The 16,328-nt window shown below is 41.3% G+C and overlaps 1 protein-coding gene across 1 annotated transcript; it reads right to left on the reverse strand.

Moving 5' to 3' along the window:
- Nucleotides 1-5,005: 5,005 nt before the first annotated feature.
- FNTA (farnesyltransferase, CAAX box, alpha) lies at nucleotides 5,006-13,877 on the reverse strand. Its single transcript, XM_059492847.1, has 9 exons — nucleotides 13,714-13,877; nucleotides 12,910-12,995; nucleotides 12,244-12,358; nucleotides 11,281-11,385; nucleotides 10,493-10,619; nucleotides 10,035-10,183; nucleotides 7,946-8,008; nucleotides 7,269-7,440; nucleotides 5,006-5,764 (listed from the first exon to the last, which is right to left on the reverse strand). The coding sequence occupies exons 1-9, from the start codon at nucleotides 13,860-13,862 to the stop codon at nucleotides 5,633-5,635; spliced, it is 1,098 nt and encodes a 365-aa protein (XP_059348830.1). The 5' UTR covers nucleotides 13,863-13,877; the 3' UTR covers nucleotides 5,006-5,632.
- Between the last annotated feature and the right edge of the window lie 2,451 nt (nucleotides 13,878-16,328).

Below are 16,328 nucleotides of genomic sequence, written 5' to 3' on the forward strand. Positions count from 1 at the left end.
GCCTTCTAGAAGTTAACTAAGTCTTGCCTGTCTCCTCACATATTTTCCTCTGAATGTGAGAAGCCAAGCAGTTTTCTATTCTCACTTTACAAATTTTAAAGTTTTCAGTTAAGGAATAATTTGAAAATTGATATTCTGAAAATTGGTTTCTAAAACCAGGTGTTTCTGGTTTTCCGTTGCCCATGTAAATACTCAACGTTCCCTTTTATTGTAGCCTTCAGCTCAATGCAGGATCTTTGCAGGTTAGACCTCAAACAAATTAGCAAGATGATTTGCGGTACCACTGAACTGGTATCAGAATGCTGGAACATTGCTCAGGAACCCTCCACACCTGCTCTGTAGGTACCTGCAAATAGACACTTGGACTCATTTTGCAGCAGAGAAACTGTTAGTGCAAGAGGCAGCGAGAAAAGCCAGTGAGCATCATATGCTATTGTATACAGGGATAACGTGCTCTGTCCTGTAAAACTGGGAATAAAACTCATATTCATTGTGTGTCTGCAAGCTAGAACAGAGGCAGATGTGTGCAAGCACCTGGAAAGAAAAGAAGGTTATCTACCTGCCACCTTCTTATCCTGGTAAGCAGGCTTTGGCAGAAGAGGGAGTACAGCAGTTCTTTTTTTTTTTTCCCCCTTTTCTGCCTTCTAAAGTTGGATCTGTTGGAGAGATGACTTGAACAGTAGTCAGGGCACATCAAAAAACCAAAAAAGCAAATAATGAAATAGACCTACCCAAAACAACCCAAACCCAAAAGAATAAGAAGCCCAAATACACAAGACATTTTCTGTCATCATAAGATCACTGCCCATGACCAGCACAGCGATGGCAGCATTACACCTGTCACCCAACTCTTTCAAGTGTGGACAGAGGTACCAGAGCTAGCATAATGCCCGTGGGAGGGGGTAATGGTAGCATGTCCTGGGAGCTCAGTGCATACACAAAGAACAAGCAGCTGCACCTGAGTCACTCTGAGTGCTCAAGGTGGCTTGGCTGAAGTGACACAGAGCATCTCTTTATTCACTTAAAATCCCTGCACTGTGGTGACGGCCCATATGACTCAGTTTTGACAAACCAGTGCATGAGAGAAAGAAGTCTGTCTTTGACCTTCTTTAGCAAAGTTTTCAGTCCTGCTTACCAGAAAGCAAGGAAATCGCTTTCAGATCTGCAACAGCATGCTTGGCTTCCTCAGTTTGGCCCAAGTCCTCCCCTGAGTTCCAAGAAGCAGGAGTAGGTCATCTTGTCCTTCAATCTATATTCCCAGAAACAACCAGCAATAGCCAGCATTTCATTACAGAGGGACCAGAGAAATTTGTCATAACAAGGCTAGCTCTAGGGGACCAAAATTTTCCAGCTTGGGAAGGTGTATGAGTGAAGCACTCTGATTGGAGGCATGTCTCCAAAAGATGTAAATGTGCCACAAACCCCAAGTTCTGAGCAGAGGGGTTTAGTCATGGCATTATTTTTAGAACACCAGGACTAAACAAAGTCCAAATCTGTACAAGGTGTCCAGTGTCAGAGGAAACATAATTTCTGTTAACATTTCTCGCCAATTAACACCAACATGAAGATGACCATTTAGCCCCTCCCAGAACACTTGTGCTTGATGCTCATGTGGCGCTAGGTATTGAATTACCAAGCAGCTGCTCTTCCATGTTTAATCAGCAGGTGTGGTGATGTTGCACGGAGGAGGTGGTGACGCCGCTGCTTTTCCTGCACATCAGCGGCGCCGATGGGCTTGGGGTGCGTGTCACAGTGCCATCTAGTGGCCGGTGTCCCCCTTCTCGGCGGGGCGACAGCATATACAGCAACGATGCTAATCCCCCAAGGCTGAAATCCTATGCAGGTTTTCAGTGCTTCTTCAGAGACAGTGAGGGGATGCAACTCGTGGAGCACAGTCCTATCCCCGAGCGGTTTCATTAGACATATAATGTAGGCATCAGGGCATCCTAAGGTAGGGTTTTTAGCTAAATTTGGTGAAGTTTCTAGTAGCTCATCATGGTACATAGTTAGAGAAACCTAAAGTGTGTGCACCCTCAGTTTTGTATGTCCTATCTCCAAGTCCCTCATCACCATGGCACTGCAGCAATTGGCAGCTATCACTTCGATGAAAGTGTTTCATGTAACCTCCCTACTTCTTTACTGGAGAATATTGCCACTACAGAAGGTCCAGCTGAGCGGCACACTCCTCAGCACAACCAGACAGCATCTGAGAGAAGCACATTATGCTAGCAGTGGTTTTGTACTCAATAGATTAGGAAAGACATACACTGTTTTGTCACCGAAGTTGCAAAGACAAAAAGGTGGAAGTCAATAAGGGCTTATTAAGACAGGGCTACACCAAGGCAAGAATATTAGCTTCTGATGAAAGCAAGCATAGATTATGATTTCACACTTTACTAATGCTCCATACTTCACTGAATGTTCCAGTTACACTGATTTACAAGGGAGAGTTGTATCAGTAGTTTTCCATTTAGACACAGCTCTTCAATAATAAAATTAAACAGAAGAGTCACATCATTACAATAATAAAAACAGTAAATTTTCTTGTACAGATGAACCCATTGGGACAAATAACTGTGATGTTTGCCCTGATCAAAGGCAGTCAGTACCAATGCCTACAGATTAAAGTAATCTCTAACTTCCTGCTCTAAGACCCTTTTCTCTACATTTTGTCAAGATCCTTCTTCTACCAGGAACATTTTGTCTCGGATCCATTAAAATTCAAGGTTTAGCAGCTTCACTTGCAACCTGGCTGGGTAGCCATCCTTTTTCCAGCTCTGACAGCTCATTATTTTTGTGCATGGTTGACCAGCAGAAAACTGAGGTGCCTTTGCCAGATAATTTGAAAGCTTCCTTGGAATCCAAGCGACAGTAAACATAAACATTTGAAAGAAGGAACACTTCTGTTTCAACAGAGTGACTTTTTTTTATTCCTGTTGTTTAAGCAGAATTCTAGGGTCCAACACATTTTTTTCTCTAGGATTTACACAATTTGTTAGGTTACATGTTTGTTCTACATAAGACAAGGTATTTTTTCTATTAAAAAAATGTATTTGATTATTTATTGGTAAATGGAGCTCAGAAGCAGTATTATCTTTCCATGTACCACTATGCTTGCATAACCAGTTGTCCTGGTTCAGGGCAAATTTGGGAGAGAACCCCCAAAGGGGCTCCTCTAGAAAAGCAGATTCAATTAGCCCCTCCCTCAACCGGTCTGGGAGAAAATACCTCCTTGGAGAAAAGTTGAAAAAAACTGTTTATTAAACAATAAAACCCCTTGCTGCTCCAAAAGAGATGACAAACTCAGAAAGTCCCTCCCCAGGTTGCAGCTCAGCTCACTCAGTCTCTGATCAGTCCCTCAGGTGCTGGAAGTGCCGCGGCCCAGGCCCGGCCCGGTGGGCCACAGGTGCAGCTGCCGGTGCTCCCCTGGGTGTTCAGTCCAGAGCAGGTTTGAACAGGTCCAAGAAAAAGGGAAAAAAACCACAGTACAGGGAACTTCTTTGCCTCAGCTAGTTAAAACTAACTAAAACAAAGGAGAGCTCTGTCCCACTGTCTGTCCCTCCACAGACAACAGTCAGGAGCAGGAATGTGGAGGAGTAAGTGCAGTGTCTGAAAACAAACTGCTGCTTCTTCTCTCCCCCCTTCACTCTCTGGAACACGTCTTAAAGGTGCAAAACTTACTATTCAGCATAAATAGAGCAGACGACTGGGGATAAAAGCATCATATAGTCAACCCAGGATACCAGTATAAAACCCTACCAACTCTGCTAGAATCTTATTCATTACTTACAGACATTATTTTCAAGAGTAAGAAGGCCATAGGTTGACCATATCCCTAGAAAGGTTTTGTCAGAGGAATCCTACCTATTCTTACCACTAGGAAGTCTACATGGCTAAATCTAAGCTCTTGCCTCAGCCCACAAGTGACTCAGATCACATCCCAAAATACACTGTCCCTGTGGACACTCTTCATCAATCTTACCTTGTGATGATTTATTGCTGAAATTTATGCTAGTCTATAAAGAATACTCTGCTTTATTCCAAGTGTCCTCTGAATTTTGTGAAAGATAGAGGAAGAATTCTGTTCCCTCTTCACTGATGATGTTTATTTAAAGGACTGTATTTCACTGTTCATCTTTCTGAGCTTTCTTGACTCATAGTGGCAAATACATTACCCTGAAGTCCTTGAACACCCTGACTATTCAGTACTCCATATTTAGTACAGTTTCAATTAGGAACAACTCATAGGGGTAGAAACACACTTTTTGCTTTGTATTAGAGTTTCAAATATAGTAAAAAACCCCAAACATGTAAAAAAAAAGAATGAAAGAAAAAGAACCCTCCAGGTTAACCAATCTCCAAAAGTTTGAAGTCCATGTCTGTTTTCAATGTTCATTTGAGAAAACACAAAAATGTTTTCCCTATTGCAGAGAAAGCAGCAAAACCACTACAAATTTACACAGCTTTGTATATGAATTCCACTCCCTGTGAGTTGTTTTGAATTTCAAGACTGCATTGAATTAAAGAATTTAAAGTGTTAAAAAATAATTTCCACTATTGTTTAATCACAGTTAACACCATTTAATGTTTAGTGTCAGAAAGACAGCATATTAAGGAATAAACACCAGCACTTGTTTGTTCCCTCTATGATCATTTCCAATAAAATATTTCATATCAGACAAACACTCCATAAGAACACAGTTTACAATAACCATTTGCTAAAAACAGAGTAGATGCATTTTTCTGATGTAGGTATACACCTTCTCCAGGATCCTCAAAGCATTTTTCCTGTCTGTGCAGGGAAGAATTCAGGGCTCCACTGAATATATCAGGTGTCCTGAAAGTTTCTGGGATAAGAATACTCAAGTGCAAAAGACATCTCAATGCAATAGAATCCAATACTTATACAAGGGGATATTTTACCTCTATCAGCATCTGAAAAAAACCAAACGATGCACTTACAAGGATCAAAAGAAACACATTTAAAGAAACCAGACAAATGCTCTAAGTTCTCTATTTTTATTAAAAAATTACACTTGGTGTTAGTTGCATACAACAGCATAGGCTGACAGTGTTACACAGCTGCTCCCACACATGGCGACAGCTGCAGCGCCTACTTGCATTAATCAGGTTACTCTATATCACAGAATCACAGGAATTCTAGGTTGGAAGAGACCTTTAAGATCATATCCCCTATAGTTAAAAGTTACCTGCAGTCACACTACTGAAGCAAACTCATGAGACAGTGTTAAGAACCACAAGTGGGTAAGCCACAACATGAGACATGGTTTTAGTGCTTCACAGACTTGTAGAGTAACTTATGTTGGAAAAAACCTCTTAAGATCAAGGCCAACCCTTAACGCAGCACTGTCAATGTAATAGGTATACATTTATGTATTTTTAGTTAGGAACTAAAACCTCTACCTGGTACATTTCAATAATTAAGCCTTAATACATTTCTTGACTGCAGCTAGAGCCATCAACAGTAGCAGCAGCAACTGAGGTCTATACAGCAGCCTGCACTCCTCTCCCATTGCAATACTTACAAATGGACTTTGAACTTGTTGATGACCCTACTTAGTACAGTTTTAGAACAGCTTGAAAGCTTAACACTGTTTTCTTCCATCTTCAGTTACTGCTCTTTATCCATCAGTGTACTGCTCTGTTCAGTGCCTGAACTGTGCTTGCTCTTAAGGGACCTTCCAATGTATCTCCAGTACTCTTTTCGGATGGTGTCTTTTTCTTTAGCCAGAATTTCACACAACTATGAAAGAAAAACGAGAGACTGGAGTATTAAACTGAAAAGCTTATAAAATCCTTAATTATAAAATGCATACAACCTGTATTTCAGATAGTGTTAGAAATATGTTCCTCTGCAACATTTGTTTTATTCATGGGATTTGTAACTGTTTAATGACATCAAACTAATGAAAACCCCAGTTGGTAGCCAACCAATCTGACACTGCACAAAAATCCCTCCAGGCCCATTTCAGTTGTACGAGTTCCCTTTGACTCACTCCCATGCCCACCACTCATCATCCATGCCAGCCTAATGCACCCTGTATTAGAGCATACTACACACTGCCTGAGAACCTTGAACGTCTTTTAGTCATCCAACAGGCTGTAAACCACTTAATTCCAAACATTGGAAGATCATCCTGCTCTTGAATCTTCAATACTCTTGATAGACTGACAGGAGATCTTTTATTTCTGTTTTTTTCCTCAGCAGACTGTCCCAAAAATGTTCTCCCTGCAAGTCAGTAACCCTCTCTCATGCAACATTAAGAGCTGGTGCAGATACTTCTACATATTTGGGGTTTTTTAAAATTTTGATCTGAGTAAGCAGCACAGTAGAAATCAATACTACTTACAGGACAAGCTGTGTAAATTTTACACAGTCTGAACACTGCAAATGTTCAGACTAAATTCCCTTTTATTATGCAGATGACATTGCCTTACTCAGTGAAATGGAGTTAAAAAATTAAGAGCTTTGATGTTTAGACAGAGAACTTAAAAATAGTGAAATAGTATAAAGGAGCCAATTGCACTTGTTTACAATCTGGTCCTGGAACACAACAATGGAAAATGCTGAGAAAGAAAAATGTTGGAACACAAAGACTCCAGGTGGAACTGCAGATCTAATAACTTCAAGTTCCAGTCAGTCTCACAGTGAATGGAAAGTGTTCTCGTAAAAACTATGCTACAAACTGCAACAAGGAACAGCCAAGTATGAAACTCTGGGAGATACACATCATTGCCAGAAGTAATTTATGCTCTCTAGGAAGTGGTGCTTGACATTTCTTACTGATACCCCAGTGCCTGCTGGCCATAAGCTAATTCTGTCAACTTTCTTAGAAAGAGCTGAGAAGGGCCATGGGAGCTCAACTGAGGTTGTTTGGACATGGATATTCTGAGAAAAATTCATTAATCTACAGAGAAGAGAGTGAGTTAATGCTATAAAGTAAACACTGAAAACTCCTCTATTATTCAAACATCTTCTTTCTTCTGCAGCTAGTATTAGAGACCTTCCTTCACCACCACATGAAGAAAATTTAAGAGTAATTTAATAACTGGCCAGTTATTATTTATATTTAAATTCATTAGATCCTTGTGATTGTCTGGTTTTTGTGTTAAACTCTTCATAGACTTCTCATGATTAACAACTAACCTGTTCTATTTATGAAAATCAATCTCATTTTGTCAAGCTATAAAACCAGACAGGAACAGGCAGCATCCCTGGGAAGAAAAACCAAGCTTTCAAAATGTACCTCCAATGCTTTGTTCAGTGTTTCTTCCTTGTTATCACACTGGTTTTCTAGCATATCTTCATATATGTCCACAAGAAAGGCAATCAGATAGGGTGAACTGTGACTGGGCTGTAAATTCAACAGCTCCTCCAGCAGATTTGGATATTTCGAAAGACCACGATCCTGTAGAATCCTAGAAGAGAGGTTAATAGGCTTGACACATAATGATGGGAAATCTGGTGTGAATAATTGCATTTTTGTTATGATTCTGTTACTTGAAGATTAGGTTTGAAATCAGGCTGCAAATATAAGTAAGTCAGAAAGTAAGCAGCATGCAGAACTAGTATAGCCTCATGTTGTAGTAAGCTGGTATAGTTTTTGTTCAACTGAACAGGAATTAGACTGAAAGTATGTTAATTGTTTCCTATCTATGCTTTTTAACACAGTGACATTACAGGTCAAGTTTTTAAAAGCATGAGAAGTACTTGTAATCCTTCTGCAAGAACTATAGGGCCAGAAGCTTAGTGAAAAGTTACAAAGAAATTAGGTTAGAATATAAGAAGCCTTTGTGACAGTATTTGTCTGCCTGCTTAAGCACACTACACTAGAACAAGAAGAAAAAAAAAATCTCTTTAATTAAGAAGTAGGCATCAGACACCTTCCACAGATTCTTTGCCTCATGGAGAAATACACCTCACCCTTTTAAGTAGTTCCAAGCACTCTCATTATGTGGCACTGCTGTGATCATCTCAAGAGTGTATCTGCAAGAAAAAGGTAATGGGTCATGAATGCAACCGATAACAATGCAGTTAGAAATTACCTGAATGTGCCCAGAAGCTTCCAAATGCTTATCTCTAGCCTATACTTCACTCTTTCTGTAGATCATCTCACCTGGGTAGGTCAAAAATCGCTCACAATATAATCATCAGGAGTCTCAAAGAAGCAGACACTATGTTTTAAGTGTTCAATTTGCTGGAATTTATATAATAATGAATCAGTTCTCAAAATTATTAGCAAAAACACTGAGAAAACAACATAATACACTCTCCTGGTATGCTAAAGGAGTAACTTATATCTTGATGCTCAGAATTGGCAAGGGGCTGAGAATGGCCAGAATAACTGAACTCTGTTAATATGACTACAAGTGGTATGTTCAGTACCTATTTGCAGAACTTTTTTCCTCAGGCTGCACTCAAGCAAACCCACAGAAAGGCAGAGCTTGAGCTTTCAGCTCACACAGCCTTCTGCAGCATTTCTATGAAAGCAACAGTGAGGCAATTGCTATAAAAGCAAAGCAACAAAAGGCACCCCCAATACAGCCACAAAGCCACATTTCATCTACACAAAGCAGATTTATCTTCTGGCCTTTCCCAGCATAACCAGGCATTCTGATGATTTTCAGAGGCTGCAAATAGAGGAGTATCTGATATATCAAGAGTACTAAAAAATACCCACAACTGAAACTGTTTTAAAACATTCTGCAGTCACTGTGACAAAGAACGAGTTTATAAACCAACCGGCATTTCTATAGTGACATCTGGGAAATCTTAATCTTAGCCAGTCTGGTTCTTTAGATGGTACCCAATTATCTTGACAAGATCAGGAGAGGATGCCCATCTAAACTCTGGAAATAAAAAGTTGAAGTTATCAAAGTCTAAGTAATGGAAATGGTTCAGATTCACCAATCTACAGGAATGTTATGAACTGGAAGAGAAGTAAAACTTCTAGAAGGTTGCAAAGACAACCGTGGAAGACGTTGGGGCCTGGGATCCTCTATGAATAATGCACCAAAAGATTCAGAGATTCAGTCTTCTTCTGAAAAATAACTCTATAAAAAATCGCAGTACCTTAATTGCTTCTTCACTTTTGACAAATATCTTCTCATAAACATCAACCCTAATCAGCAGTCTGAGATGTGAAAACAGTATGAGGAGGCTTCTCTTACCACCATGGGTAGTAAAATATGTCTAGAAGCCCAGTTTGTCTTCAGTCACAAACACACAACCTAGAAACAGTGAGCACAAAACTCTTTTTCCTGGAAACTAGCCATCTCACAGAGGCAGTTCTCTTTGTGCCAACCACATACTCTTGAGAGGTTTATTTTTCCAGCTGCATCAAATTCCTCATAAAAGTCAACCCCTCTTCCTACAAACCATGTCACTGTATTGGGTTTGCATGGCCTGTTTCTTTGGTAGTGGAGGGTGGCTACAGGGTTGGCTTCTGTGAGAAGCAGCCAGTAGCTTCTTCCATGTCTATCGGAGACAGTCTCTGATAGCTCCAAGGATAGATGTGCCATTAGAAAAGCTGGGCCTACTAGAAATGATGGTAACGCCTCTGTGGTAACATATTTAAGAGAAAAAACAAAGGTAGTTGCACAGTTTTATTTGCTGCAGACACAAAGGTCAGGAAAGAAGGAAGAGGGTGGGGGGTGCTCCAGGCGCCAGAGCTGAAGAGTGCCTCTTTCCAAACTTTCTAGGAGTAGAATACTAATGAACAGCACAGCAGTGTCACAGATCTTCTGTAGCCTGTCCTACTATAACTAGCTCACCATAAACCCCAAAGTTTTGTTTGCACAATAAATAGCAGGCCAGGAAAACCGATTCATGATAGCAGCTTGCCGAGGATAAGCAGAGCTTGCTTCAGCCTGACACTTGTTCTGCTAACTGTGAATGTTAGTCCCAGAAGTGGATAAAAATCAGAAAACAAAGCCCACGGGGACTGTGAAAGTATTTCTTTGCTTTCATGTAATGGATACTGTTTAATACGAGACTGAATAGCATTACTAACCGGACTTCTCTGTCTAGGACTGCGGGGTCATCATAGCCAGTGGTGTTGCAAATGACAAAGTGCCGTTGGTTCCAAACAGAGTTGTTTCTCACATCCTCTCTCAAAAGCTGGTCCACGTAGTTGAGTTCATTGTCCCATAATTTGAACTCCTACAGAAAGGGAAGGAAGAGAAAGTATCACAATCAAAAGTTTTTATTTTTTAAATACATTCTTGTTCTTAAGTTGCCTGAACATCAGATAGACCCTTTTTTAAAGAAATCAACAGAAAGTTAAAAAGAAAAGTCTGCAGGTGAGCTAGGAACATGCTAGCTCATCATTAAATTCACACACACAACAGTAAGTAGACAACAACTCAATTCTTTGAACTCATTTCCTAAAAGGAAAGTTTATAGCTAACCTCTGCCACACATTTAAAATGCAGGTTATTTAAAGAATCAAGAGTTCTGTGGATACAATACCTGAATAACCCATTGTCTGTGTTGCCAGGCATGGTAATTTTTGGCATCTTGGTTAAGAATGTCAGCTATGAACTCAAGCTCTCGGGTTGGATCCTGCAGCCACTCAACCAACACCCGTCTGTGATGCCTAATGATGAGAAGAACAAAGTCTAAATTTTTTTGTTCTACATAACAGCAGCTTATAGCAAGTGCACAACTTAGGAAAAAAACCCACTAGTTAAATACTTCAAATTAAGCATACCAGAACATTTCACTTGGCTCTGAGAAATGCGTGACACATATTTATATTACAAAAAATTCTAACCACACATACACCATGGCAAATCATCTCATTTTAGACAAGTAATAGTCACCTGAAACAACAGTTTCACACTTATGGTCAAAGTCTTCAGCAGAGTAAGGTTTTCTACTACTGCATAATTTCTCTAGCAATAACAATATGGCTCTTTCGCCTATTCCTATTAATTTTGGGAAAAACCTAACAACAGGCAGGCAAACTCCAAAACACAATAAAAGATAAGATACTAATTTATGTGTGTGTTCTCAGTTGCCTTTTCACAAATCTTTTTTTTTTTACCTGTCAGACTTATTTTGGCAGTCTAAAAATTGAAATTAACAAGAAAACAACACCTGCTTAGCATGTTATAATCATACACTTAGAAAAAATATCTGAAAGGAGCTTTGACATGATGCAACTCCATTTAACTCCTCCACCACAACTGGACAATTTACAAAACAAATATTATCTGCAAAAACATTAAGAACAGGAAAGAAAGCATGATTTTTACCAGACTTGGTAGTTCTTTGGCTGATCTTCAATGATAGCTGTAATATACTTAAGTTCCTCATGGAGGTCCTTTCCCAAAGACTGCAGCAGGACTCTCCGGAAATGCCTGTATAAAAGTCAAGCGTTTGAACACTGCAAAAGGACTTTCCTATAATTCACAGACAAGAACATGGAATCACCTTTGTTCACAGTTCTTGTAAATGATACTGAGATAAAAACAGTGCAAAAAGCTAAAACTAATGGAAAATCCTTAACCACATATCTAGTTCTGTTAAAGGGCTTTCAATTGTGGAACAGCACTGAACTAGGATATGACTGGTTGCAACACTACATAATCTAAGATTGTAACAATCATGTTCAAGTTAATCTGTACCCATGATAGTTTTCTGTCACAGACACTAAGACTTCTGTGCTTGAAACAATGCAAACCTTCTGATTTTATGGAAATTAGTGGAATGAAGATGTACAAGAAGTACTTGTTAGCTTGTAAGTAAAATGCCCTACTCTGAATATCAGAAATTCACTGTTTATTTATTACCTAACTTGACAGATCTTTTAAAATACAAAAAGTATTAGTAGTTTATTATTGGTAGTAAATACATAAATTATTTGCCATCATGTTTTTATGCCTCTTCTCAAAGTCAACTGAGGGCATCTTCAGCATTTTGCCATGGACACATTATCAAGTAAGTAATCTAATTTTAAACAGCAACGTCCTTTTTGTGGCTAGTCCTGATCTTGACTGATAATATCCTTAGAGCCAAATGAATGAAAACCACTGACTTAACATGAGGCATGGGACACACTGAACATGGGCTTTCTTTGGAAGCTCACTGGAAAGGTACTCTACTCCTCTGTGTAAATTCAACTAGGCATGCCTTAATTCAATGAACAAAACATTAAAGACTGAAAAGGTAGGCAGCTGAATGACCACAGAAATAATAATACCAAGATCACTACATACCATACTGTGTAGTTTGCAGCATTTAACTCAATGGCATCTGCTGTTAACTTGAAAGCTCTTTCACTTCTCTCATCCCGCTGCAGAACAGCCCGGAAGTAATCATAGACATCTCGGACTAAATAGAGAATAGCATCTTAGCCAATGGCCTGAACAGGGGGTAAGGTTAATAATCCTTTAAATTGCTTCCTACTTTCTGTGCTCTAAATACACCTCTGTAAAACTAATCATACCTATCGATCTGAAAGCATTTTCCACTGAGACCTGTGCAGGGTATTAGCACACCACAAAGCTGCACAAGTATGTTAGAAGCACACCATCAGAATAATAGCCAAAACAATCATAAAAGATCTGCGCTGCTTACTCTCACTACTTCACCAGCTGCAAGAACTTCATGTTTTGCTTCCATTTGTGGGCTGGAAATGCCTTGTGACATGAACCATGCTGTCTGCTGCATTACCTCTTAAGCCACGGGGATTCTAAAGGAGGACCCTGGCTATTAACATCTCAGGTGAAGATTCAGCTTCAAAGATGCTTGGTGAAAACACCACACACAAGCACCGTAACACAATGAATTAATTTCTTCACAGTATCACTCTAGAAAATATTATCCAAAACATGAAGACTTGTTTCAACAATGGTTAAGGGCATAATAAATTTAAGACTTACATTTTTCACTGTAGATGATCTGAACAACAGGATTCGGCCCATCATTTTGAGGAACAGGTTCAATATCAGCCCATTCCTTTCTGTCCCTGTAAATACATGTTTTTGTGTTTTCAATGTTTCTAAAAAGCACAAATGCTACTCAAACCATGACATGCATGAACACGTGTCCAGTAACACATCCTTGCTCTGAACAGTCCCTACTATTTTAGCTACATTACTGTCTGTAATACAGACCAGCATATAAATACATAAAGGTGTCCCCAACATAAGAAGGACATGGAGGTGTTGGAGCAGACCAGGGCCACGATGTTGAAAAGAGGACTGGATCACCCTCAAAAAGACGAACGGAAAAAGTTGGGGCTGTGCAGCCTAGAGAAGAGAATGCCGTGTGACGTCCACAGAGCAGCCTTCCAGTATCTAAACGGGACCTAGAGGGAAGCTGGAGAGGGGTTTTCCATCAGAAACTGTCATGATGGGACAAGGCGTAATGGGTACAAACTGAGAGAGGGAAAAATTAGGTTAGACATTGGGAAGAAATTCTTTGATTGTAGAGGTGGTGAGACACTGGACCAGGCTGCCCACAGAAGCTGCGTATGCACCAGCTCTGGCAGCGTTCAAAATCATGTTGGATAAAGCCTTGAGCAACTCGATCTAGTGAAAGGTGTCCCTGCCCCTCCCAGAAGCTCCCCAGTCCTCCGGCCCCAGCCCCGCCACTTCGCGTCCGCCACCCCGTGCCGTGCCGTGCCGTGCCTGCCATGCCGTGCTAGCCCGGGCCAGCCCGGCCCCGCGCCGCCGCAGCCGTACCTGTACAGCACGTAGCCCGCATCTTCCCCATCCTCCTCTTCCTCCAGCAGCTGCCCGAAGCCGCCCTCCGGCTCGCTGCTGCTGCCGCCCTCCACGTCCCCATCCGGCTGCAGCTCCACCGCCCCCGCCGCCCTCCCGACCGCCGCCATCGCTCCGCCGCCGCTTCCGGGACCCGGCTGCACCACAAAGGCGGGGGCGGAGCGGCGGCGCGGCTCGACAGCGCCGCCCCTGGCGCGGAGGGCGCGTGTGGCGGGTCCCGGGAAGGCGCCCGCCTGCCTTCCCTCCCTCCGCCCGGGAAGCGCCCGCCGGGCGTCCTCACGGAGAGTTCAGTTCACTCCGGGGAGGGAAAGCAATGCCTGGCGCCATCTTAGCCTCAGACGATCTGACAGGACGAGGCAGAGGAATTTTGACTCTGCAAAAAAGTGAAATTGGAGGTTTTGAAGCAGCCGCCTTTAACGAGTGGGAGAAATTGGAGAAGGCAGCAGACGCAGCAGGAGCTGGGTGTGTTTAGCCTGTAGGAAAGGAGGCTCAGGGGTGACCTTGTCACTCTTCAAAGTACCTGAAAGAGACTGTAGCCACATGGGAATCGGCCTCTGCTCACAGGCAGCGACAGGACACTGTCTCATACTGCACCAGGAGAGGTTCAGGGTGGACATCAGGAGGAATTCCTTCCCAGAAAAGGTGATTAGACATTGATACGGACCAGCCAGGGTAGACTGGGCCATGGCTGACAGCATGGATGATCTTAGAGGTCTTTTACAGCCTAAATGATTCTGTGATCCCCTGATGTGCTGTTGGTCAGCAGGCCAAAATAGCTGAGGACAATCATTAGGGAAAGCAGCTGATGTTTGTAATCTGGGGCATTTTGCATGGAGAGAATTAAAGAAAGGCGGAGCATATGCAGTAGCAAGGGCTGTGCATACATCTGCATCTGTACAGCATTCTCAGGGAGGTGGGAAATCATTCCATATGTGGTGGAAATGGTTAAAGTCTTTAATTTTGAGCTGCTGTGTGTTTCACATGTTTTACAGTGATTTTATGAAAAGAAGAATGGTGCCACAGTGCTAATGAGGGAGTATAAATGCACAGCTGCAACTGGAGACACAAGACCCAGCACAAGGAAGAATCAGGTCCACAGGTGGTTCTTGTGTCAATGAGCAGCTTTGTCTCCTTTGGGAAGCCACTTGAACTCTGTGCTTTCCTTGTCTCCCTGCCTTTTCTTCTGCCCTGTTTTTTTCTGAGGACTTCATTTGCTCCTGCCAGGATGTTCATACAGTGACTCTTTGGAATGCATAGTGTGGTTGCTGCTTCTGGGTGTTGCAGTAATATAGACTATACTAACTGAGGATATTACCATTGGAATTACTATTGTAATTGAGGATAAAAACCAGAGAAATCTACTGAAAGGCTACTTTGAATAACAGGACTATGAATACAACAGAGAGGGAATGGGCATATCTAGAGACAGAGAGGATACCCAGCAGGACCTAAGAGAAAGAAAAATGTTCTAAAGTGCAGAATAATAAAAAAAAAAGACAGGAAGAACAAACACAGGCATAAAAAGAAACAAAGTGTACTAAAAACAGATCAGAGGAAATGTGTACATATGAATGAGAGAAACCTCAAATGCAGTAAATCCTGTTTGTAAGAGACAGAGCAGAAAGAAAAGCTGTTGTTCCTGACCCATGGAAAGACAAGTTGCATTGCACGTTTGTTAGATACCAACAGCTCTCCATGGATAGGGGGCACCACGAAATGCAGATCTTTAAGAAATCTGGTTTACTAGCTCTGCTATTTGAGCTAGAGTTGTGGTTTTTTGGTAATTTTCTTCCAAAATTCCTACATGATGATTTGGCCCTGCCATTGCTTATGCTGGTATCATCTTTACCAGCTATTTAACATGGATTACAGACAAACCAAATCCTGCAATAAGAGCTGATTTCCTCAGAGTGGCATAACAGGACAAGAAACAAAAGTGAGTCTCTCTGATGCCAGCCACTGGACTGAGCTGGTCCAAGAACAAACAGCTTGTGTATGGCATGGGACCATACAGCTATCCCTCAGGACACAGTTCTGTATTTTCAGTCTGAAGATGTGGGTTATTGTGTCTGTGGACTGCTTCAAAAGGTTTGAGGAACAGTAACTGAGAAAAGTCATGCCTGTTGACGGAAGCTGAGGCATTTTACAATTAAGTTTTGTCTTTGTGAGAGCAATTAGGAGTCCGCCAGCTGAGGAAATGTGAAAGCCAGGAATATAACTAAGTTTTAAATTACAGACTAGATCAAAATGCAGTGGGATCACAGAAAGTCCTTCCATAAAACATACCAGGTCTCCGATCCATTTCCAACCACTCAATTTAATTTACTGAACTACACACTCATTGTTCCATGCTAGCCTCAGTCCTCACAGACTTCTGCTTTCATGTGAATCTGCTTTGCAAAATAATACTTGTAGATTCTTGCTGTATTCCTCATGACTAAAAGTGAGTTGAGATCCTTCATGTTCACGTCGAATATCTATAAATGCTTCAAGATAATATTCAGCTTCAAAGATAATATTAAAACCCAGCCTGAAAGCTTCTACTTAAAAATATGACTCCAACAGCTAAAACCTTT

The sequence above is a fragment of the Ammospiza nelsoni genome, chromosome Z, assembly GCF_027579445.1.
Source record: "Ammospiza nelsoni isolate bAmmNel1 chromosome Z, bAmmNel1.pri, whole genome shotgun sequence".
NCBI lineage: Eukaryota > Metazoa > Chordata > Aves > Passeriformes > Passerellidae > Ammospiza > Ammospiza nelsoni.

What these genes read in the sequence shown, in the direction of transcription:
- FNTA (XM_059492847.1), bottom strand. Translation starts at nt 13,862, where the DNA reads ATGGCGGCGGTCGGGAGGGCGGCGGGGGCGGTGGAGCTGCAGCCGGAT. An exon ending in GCTGCAAACTACACAGTATG is followed by an intron (nt 11,386 to 12,243) that starts GTATGTAGTGAT and finishes ACTTTTATACAG; the next exon opens with GCATTTCCGGAGAGTCCTGC. An exon ending in CCAAAGAACTACCAAGTCTG is followed by an intron (nt 10,620 to 11,280) that starts GTAAAAATCATG and finishes TCTCATCATTAG; the next exon opens with GCATCACAGACGGGTGTTGG.